Source organism: Mesitornis unicolor, unplaced genomic scaffold (genome assembly GCF_000695765.1).
Source record: "Mesitornis unicolor isolate BGI_N332 unplaced genomic scaffold, ASM69576v1 scaffold50231, whole genome shotgun sequence".
In the NCBI taxonomy this organism is placed as follows: Eukaryota; Metazoa; Chordata; class Aves; order Mesitornithiformes; family Mesitornithidae; genus Mesitornis; species Mesitornis unicolor.
In genome coordinates, this window is record NW_010166740.1 from 5661 (window position 1) to 14483 (window position 8823).

The window sequence follows — 8823 nt, forward strand, 5'->3', positions numbered from 1 at the left end:
CAGTTCAGTCACTCAACTAAGGTAGTTAAATAACTGCCGAATGTGTAGTCAAAAAAACTGACCGGGGATTGAAAAAATCCCAAAGCTTCCAGAGTATTAAAAAAAAGAAGTCTGTTAATTCTAAAAACACAAGAACCATGCTAAGTAGAAACAATCAGTGCAATTCATGACTTGCAGAATCTTCCTTCAATAACTCATTAATATAAATTATTGTGTATTCAGATAACTGAGATAATTTTTCTTGGTAGGACTGATAGATACTATTTCATTTTTCATTGAACTGTGTCTTGATGGAAATCACAAGTACCTTCCATTATATGGTAAATAAGAAATGTAACAATTCCAAAATAACAAACATGAAAAAAATGGGTAGTGGTTTTTTTTCTGAGATAAATGTGCGCAGACATAACCTATCCTCCAACAAAAATAACAAGAATACATGAGGGAGTACTCCTCCTTTATGGGGGCACAAGACATTATAGTGCCAGAATGCTAACAATTTGGCATGCATACCACAAAATCAGGTGTGAGATTACATCGACCTGAAAGCAGAGAAAGGAAGGACTATTATGGCTGAAAAAAAGAGTAGCAGAAGTGAAATGGATACAAGAAGAGTCTGTTTTACTGTGGTGTGCGAGAACGCCATCCTCCCGTGCTTTTTCCAGGCTACCATAGTGATGTTGACCCCTCTACGTTAAAAATGAAGGGCAGTGATGTGTGGTTGGAAAAGAATCAACAGGAGCCAAATGAGATTAGTCTTCTGTCTAATCTATCTCTGTGTAATTCAATAAAGCTTATATTTTGTTTTATGATCTCTGTCAGATACGCTGCAAGAGGCAGTATTCTTACTGAAAATGCTACCTGTCTGGGGGTCAGAACTGCCAAGCATCAGGTGTTCCCTGCTGTGTTTATACCTAGCTAATATAATGGCACTTGCCTGCCTACCGCACAGCTAAGTACAGCGTGCTGAGGTTTAATTAAGTGGTGTCAGTGCAGTGCTTTGGAAATCTTGAACCAAAGGTACGATAATATGATAAAAGCATTAGGCACCCTACCAATGTAAAGTGTTATTTTACTGTTGACAGTAACTCTAGGCCCTTTGCATCACAGCTCTCTGCAACCCGAGGATGTAGCGTTACTGGACGTGTGTGAATACACAGTAGAGCCACTTAACTACTGTACCAAGTATTGCTACTGTTTCCGTGAAGGTAACAGCTCTGTGACTTGGTGCAGTCTGATGCTTGTGCTGGTTCTGCCGTCAGTCAGACGGGGCCAGTTAAACATCTCCAGGTATGAACACCAGAGCATCTACTGTCTCTGCTAAAAGACCCACAAGGGGCTACTTGAAGCTGGCAGCAGATCCATACATCTGCCCAGGGATCTTTTCCTCAAGGAGATACACTGGTGTGAACGTTAATCAAACCAGGAACTATTTTTGCAATGTTAAAGAAATAAGTTCAGTACTAGAATGCAGGGGTTTTCTAAGCAAAGGGAAGGGAAGGAAAGGATGGTATTAAGAGCTCAGACAAGGCTAATACAGAATTCGGCTTACGTTAAATGGTTTTTGTAAGGTCCAGAAGGAATTGTTTGCACTGCACACTAGGTGGTGTACTTGACTTGCACTCTCAGAACATAAAGTCAGTCAAAAGGCATATTCAGCTTACTTTAAATCATTAGTAGTTGTAAGGAGTCAAAATACAGCCTCTTCACGAGAACAAAGAGAGTGACTGTTATTTGCTATAAATAAATACAGACTCCCCAAAAATCACCGTGTTTAATCACTTGTGGAAGATAACTTGGTAAAGATTTTTAAACATCCCTCATGACGTATTAATAAACCCTGGAAGTTTTTTATTAGGTGTGCTAGTTGTGCTTCTCAGAGGTTTGCACCGTTAAGTTACAGAGTTCAGTAACAGAATGCATTTTTCTAAGGAAGAAAGAGAAGCATAATGTGCCCTTCTGAGCAACGCTGCACGTCCTTTCCTCCTGTTTTGTGGGAGAACACCTGGAAGTTTGCAGCATTCGCAGTGCGAGCTCTCATCCCTTTTCACCACCATGCTGCACAATCACTGGTTTTAAACATCTGTTAATTAAAATAGTTGTTTCTTTTTGAGTGAAATCTTCCAAGCTCTCTTTACTTGGAAATCAAGTAAAAGTTACCAAAGCTTGATTGTTTTAATTGGCAAGTCATCTTTAATATTTGTTATAATACGAACTTAGTACCTACATGACCTTATTTCTCCCTGACCTCCAATGAGAAATCCTTACATTACCACGGTATTTAGGATAAAATAACAGATGTGAATATGGTAAGGTATATGAATACTTCTGCATCATGATAATGCCATATTTAAACTATATTTTAAAAAAGCTCTAGAATGTTATATGAAAGAACTACATGTGATTTCAACACTTGGTGTCAATTATATTAAGAAACAATTGTGACCATGCTTGGTAAATACAGATTATCTGAAAAGAGCAAACCTGCCAATAGTTATCTTTGTGTCCAGTATGCAAGTTCTGTTTGAAATGCTGGCCGACTGCATCAGGAATGCATCATGAAATTATTACCTTTTCGGACAAAAATAAAATCTAACTATATGCCCTACCTTTGGATGTTTGAAGAGACTGAGTTTAAAATTCCATGTAGAGCCCATAAATGCAGTCTGAGTGGATGTGGTGCTCTGGGTGTTAGCTAGATGGCTCCAGATCGCGTCTTCATAGGCAAGCGTACAGCTATTGCTTAGCTTGTGTTCTACTGATGCACCACACCACAAAGACGATCACATCAACTTCTCCTTTACAGGATTACCTGTCTTCCAGGGAGAGCAACGGTGCTCCAAATGCACTTTAATCACAGCCATATACCTATACATGGTACAGAATACACAAAGTAAGGGTTAATGTTTAATGTAAAAGATTATAAACACAAACATCCCCTTAGCTTTTTCTTTACTCATTCCTACCCCTTCTAGGGATTTAATCTTATTACCTCATAAGCCTAGATTGTAGGCTTTTATATGTCAGGTTTTTTTCTGGCCTTGAAAACATTATACACATGTAATAATTTATTTTGTCATATATTAGACTTTATGCACTCCATTCATATTTTCTATATGCTTTTGTATACAAACATACACACAGGAATATGGAACAGCAGTAACATTAGAATCCAAAGTTTAAATTGAGCAAAACCTCACAGAAGTGTGAGACCTGCAGCCAGGATTTTTTACCTTTATTTATTCATTACTTTGTTTTTATTGCCCTGCAGCTCCTTGCTGTGTAATTTGATCAGGTTCATTCCTGATTCCTTTAGGCTTTGCTCTTGCGGCACTGGGCCCTTGCACGCTGCTGTCCCACATGGACAGTAATCAAGCCAACACTCTCCATGAAGCTCCCAAACCCTTGTAGAAATAGCTGCTCTGGTACTAGCGCTGGGGAATGTGGTGGCTACTTTGACTGAATTAAAACTATTTGCAATTTGAGAATGAAGGACCAGCTTCTGGGCTGAGGCACCATCTCTAGAAATACACTGGATTCAGTGTAAACCTGGTAGAGTTCTGGTTCCCAAATCAGAATGCTTTTTCTGCACTGCGCCTGATTTTAAACTAGGTTGGTAGAAACATTTTTAATATTATAATATTTACATTGCCTTATGAGTTCTACAAGTTGGTCTGGAAAAAGGAACAGAGTGTAGTTACATGTAAAAGAAGCATCACTATAAAGTGCACAGTGCTATTTTTATTAGTAAAATCATATTGTATCTAAAGGATCTATGACATTCAGCTTTAATCCGCTCTCAAGAAAACATCAGAATGGCACTTACAAAATTCGTAACAATAAGAACTGTAAGTCCAAAAATAAATTATAGCAGTTATTTAAGGATAAAATAGTTCAAAAACCAGTGGCAAGCTCTTCATGGCCTTGACAAACGATGTACTATGTGGCAGCTCAGGGTTGGGTCACTTAATTTCCCCAGCCAATTCTTGGTAGAATCTGTCCCACCACGTATTCTCCTTGCACACGCTTGCATTATCCTGTAGCGTCCATCTCTGGCACCTTCCTCTCCCTCTGCTGGATCTGCGCAGGCAGATACGTGTCTGGTGGCAGCGTCTGAACGCCACGATGCATACAACGTCAGGGATTATCAGCCACAGAAATAACTCTTTAAAGGACAGTGAGCACCATCTCCACTTCTAGGAATGTCTAATTGAGGCAGTAAACCCTTATGCAAAATCTGTTGTCATTTTGTCCCAACTCAATAGACTCCTCTAGTCCATACTGCATAAACCAACCCAAAATTCTGTAATTGCTTCTGTTAATTCCCAGATCAAGACATCTACACTAGCAATGATAAATGGATCAGGTAGCTCTGTATGAGTATTAAATTCTGTACAAAGAAAGATGCTGCAGAACAGATGCTTCATTACAGAGAAATCAAATTCCAAAAGTACATTTTCAGTCTTTTTTCCAAGCAATTTGGTATACCTTAGCTGCATGGTCATCTCTTAAACATGCTCAGAAACTATCCAAAAGGCAGAATGGAGGTACATAGTTTCTCTGTGAACTGAGAATTAAGATTGCTTAGCAGTTTATTATCTTAATGGTTGCCAAATGGGAATACACAAAAGAAATATTAAACCTTCCTGTTGTGAACAGCACTCAATGTAGTTTCAAACATAGGTGCTCAATGACAGGTCTCTGGACATTCTCATTTTTTGAAAATGGTCTTCATCCCAGCCTGGCTGTTGGAAAACTGACGTGTGCAGCACGTTTTAATCTCTCTTGTTCTTCAGGTGTCGCTGGTTGTCAACGTTGCGAGCGAGTGCGGGTACACAGACAACCACTACAAGGCCCTGCAGCAGTTACAGAGAGACCTCGGCCCATATCATTTCAATGTGCTGGCATTCCCGTGCAATCAGTTTGGGCAGCAGGAACCAGACACTAACAAAGAAATTGAGAGTTTTGCGCGAAAGACTTACGGTGCCTCCTTCCCTATGTTCAGCAAAATTGCAGTCAGCGGAGCCGGTGCAATTCCTGCCTTCAAGTACTTGATCGGTGAGTCATCTGGCACACTGGGGGGTTGTTTCCCCAGTGTGTAGTTCCTCTGATGCAAAATACCATCCGACAGAAAAAACAGTATCTGTGACTGTGTCCGTAAAACCATAGTGCAGAATTGTCAGGCTCCAAGAGGTCATGCAGCCCATCCTCCTGCATGAGGCAGGATTTTTCTGACGCCCCTGACACCTCTGTCAAACCTTCTGAAAAGATCTCCAGGGATGAAGACACTATGGTGACATTACCTGTAAAAGCCAGTCTAATAAACCTCTGCATGGGATACAGGTCTTGAAATACCCTCCTGTATGCTTACACCACCTGAGCTTCCTTTTTCCACTTTGCAGCCTCACAAGTGCTTCTCCTGTGACACGACTGCTGCAGGGGGGATTTATAAGATTCATCTCAAGAGCTATAGGATAAGTGGAAGTGAAACACCTACATCATTTACTTCCACAATCAAAAAGTGAAACCGGGAACTAAGATCTGTCCTTGAATGCTCTCTTCCCCATTCCTTGCCAAGTTTGGGAATAGCCATACCGTGCAGTTCCTCCAGTTCTAATCTGCATTACAGCTAGCATGGAGACCTGAAGAAGTTCTGCTGGTTCTTAGCAGGCAGCTGACAAAACACAGTGCAAGCAGGATATTCTCTATCAAGACATTACTTTTCTTGCACTGAATGAATGCTCTAAATACCATTTAAATGCTAAACTAAAATGACAGTCTTTACCAAAGTGAAGGAAATGTCTTCCAGCAATGATATCTAATAAAGCCCAGTATGACTGAGCTGTATCCTGCAAGGACCATATTGTCTTTTCTTCTCTCCAGCACCACAGCGTTCTCCCACATACCACCCAGTTTAAACAACTGTTGGTAGTATTATTTTTGCCTACCCCAAGCACACATCCTTACAGGTGTCTGTAATGGCTCTTCCTGCTTAAACAAACTTCTCTTCAATCCTCTTCACAGCCTTCGATTTCTGTTGTGCCCAGCAGGGTTGTTACTGCAGACACGTCACATGAAACCTGCAGAAATTCAGCTTCCCTGTTGGTCTACATGCAAAGGGAGGCTGCTGGTGGCTGTATATTTATACAGCATAATGACAAGATGGTCAACAGTGTCGGTCTGGCTGTGCCTTAATGATGCTTTGAAATATCTCCTGACTCCTGACGAGATTTTGCCCAACATATCACCAATGGAAAAGTTGCTAATTTGTCTGTAGCGTGTGTGCTGGTGCTATTAGTGGGATGAGACTCCTGGTCTGATTGAAAATCCTGAAAATGTTGTCAGTTACGTAGCAGAATAGTAAAGGATAAGAACGTGACTCATGTAAAATGAGTATGTGGTCATGAAGGGAAAAACTGCAGTCGATGAGAACTGGGAGGAAATCTCCTGGAACAATTTACTTTGTTATTCCTTCAGTAGCATTTCTTGAAACATTCTTCCGAAGCACTTGATATCGGGTGCTTTTAGAGGAAAACTTCTAGATAAGCAAGCAAATAGTCCTGGGGCAGTGATGTTGTTATGGCAAATCCCATTTTCAGCTGTTTCAGATGTATCAAGTAGCACAGACTCATGCACACACAGACTTCAACACTGATTATAGGGCTTTCTCCTGTCTGTCTGTCTGTCTGTCTCAAACTTGACCGTTTCCTTAGGCTCCAGGGGACTGCTGTCTAGATAAAGCTTCGTGTCTGTCAGAAAATTAATCCTATTATTCAGTCTGGACTCCCCATTAATTTTACATTCCTTCTTCCTCTGACAGGGCAATCAGCAAATTGACATGAACAGATGTCAGAAATTGGCTAATGTGGTTTTCTTGTCTAAGTTTCCACTTTGTTTTTTTCACTTTTTTTTCTCTCCCCTGTAGATTCTACAGGAGAAGAACCAACCTGGAACTTCTGGAAATACCTGGTGGACCCCAATGGGAAAGCAGTAAAGGCCTGGGACTCTACAGTCTCTGTTGAAGAAATAAGACCTTACGTTACAGAACTTGTACGGAAAATCATCCTGAAGAAGAAAGAAGAATTATGACTGTCAAAAATCCCAGCATGCCAATTACGTCTTTTTTTGAGAATTAGAGCTAGAGTTTGTCTTACCACATTCCAAAAGAGAGTATATGGGGAAGGGAAATGACGATCAGTGGAAACCACATTCATCATCCTAAGAATGTAGAAAACAGCAAGTAGTCATGGTCAAAGTAATTTAAATTTTTGTATCAAACTGAATTCAATGCAGCCTTTCTGGGAAAGGCGGTTTCTTTCCCAATTCAGATCATTCATTGGTGGTACACTGTAGGAAGTCAGTTCATGTACGTGTAGGAAGAAGGCTCAGAATAATGAGAATGTCCTGATTTGGATCTCACTGACATCTACAATTCCTTTGTAATATTTCGGTTATGGACTGAATGAAAAAACAGAGTTGAAAGTGCATGACTGAATTAAGGCATGTGCCAGGAAGTGGGCCAAAACAGATACTTCCACACCAGGCAGACTGACACAGCTGTCTGTCTTTCTAGTGACCAAGGCCAAATACATTGAATTTCATCTGTCTAAAAAGTCAGAAGGAAATGGGGAAAAGACACATACAACTTAAATAAAAGAAATGTGAAAACAGAGAAGAATCTCTGCGTTTTTTCACCCAGTAAAGATTATCAGATGATATTTAAATAGCCGTTTAAACATCTGTAGGACCAGTGCCTATACAAAATGGCTATTTCCTTCTTCTATTAGCATTTTGTCTTAAAAGAATTACTCTCATCTCATGCAATTGATGTTATTTTTCAATTTATAACACCATCCAGTTGTGCAGCATGTACAGACAAACATTAAAGAATCAACATTTTTCCACGGAAAGAATTTTTCAGAATTTTAATTGTTGCACAGTGTTACATTGTTTAATACCACATTAAGGTTACAAATGTTTAATGGCACCTTTTTCGAATGTAGCACTTGGGCATCTGCTCAGACTCCAGACTGCAGGACTTCTTTCCTCAGCCTAAAACAGAAGCACTAACAATTACAGCCCCAGTGTTCATTGTCAGAAACCCTGGGAAAATCTTGTCAGCAAGAAGTCTTTTTATCTCAACAAAAACACAATGTACAGGTCCCCAGTTCGTAACCCCGGGATGCTTTAAGAAGCATCAGTCTTGTCCAGTTGCAGTATTATTGACGAGTGAAAGCTGCTCTTTTTGCCTTGCAATGCTTTTTAAAGTAGCACAGACAATGTTTGTCCACACAGTTGTCGGCGCCCAAGTGTACAAATAAGCCTTAATTGACCTGACCGTGGTAAGAACTTTTTCCAACTTATCTCTGCCATTATAGCTCTTCAGTATCCAAACAGGCTCTAGTTGAAATGAAAGGCATTGTTATGGCATGCACTGGCTTGCAGAACAAGAGGGGAAAGCAGAGTACTGAAGAACTATTGGAAATAAAAGGGTTGATGCTAGAATACATTACAGTGCCCATGCTTGAACAGGTGCTGTCTCCTGAAGCCTTGGACTCATTCTGTGGAGTGGTCTAAGGAAGTAAGAGTTTGAGGTTCTTTAGCATTTGCAGAAAGATCCTGAAGGGCAGTAACAGCAGTACAAGAGCAGAGAGAGAACAAGCAAGAAGGTAGAAATGAGAAGGAAATGAAAAGACAGTTTGCAATCAAAGAATCTTTGGGACAAATGAAGCATGGAAATGTTCAGGTCATATTCATACTAATGTGTGTGTTCCAAGCTGTATCAGCTACTTCTTTATCTTTATCAATGATCTGGATGAGGGG

General features: G+C 40.2%; 1 protein-coding gene across 1 annotated transcript in view; it reads left to right on the forward strand.

The window, feature by feature from the left end:
• The window catches only part of GPX7 (glutathione peroxidase 7), a 9684-nt gene extending 2378 nt beyond the window's left edge, over positions 1 to 7306 (forward strand). Inside the window, exons 2-3 of the mRNA XM_010195054.1 lie at positions 4797 to 5058; positions 6926 to 7306. Coding sequence (XP_010193356.1) covers positions 4797 to 5058; positions 6926 to 7089 — 426 coding nt within the window. The 3' untranslated portion in view covers positions 7090 to 7306. The remainder of the gene's footprint in view (positions 1 to 4796; positions 5059 to 6925) is intronic.
• Positions 7307 to 8823: the final 1517 nt, after the last annotated feature.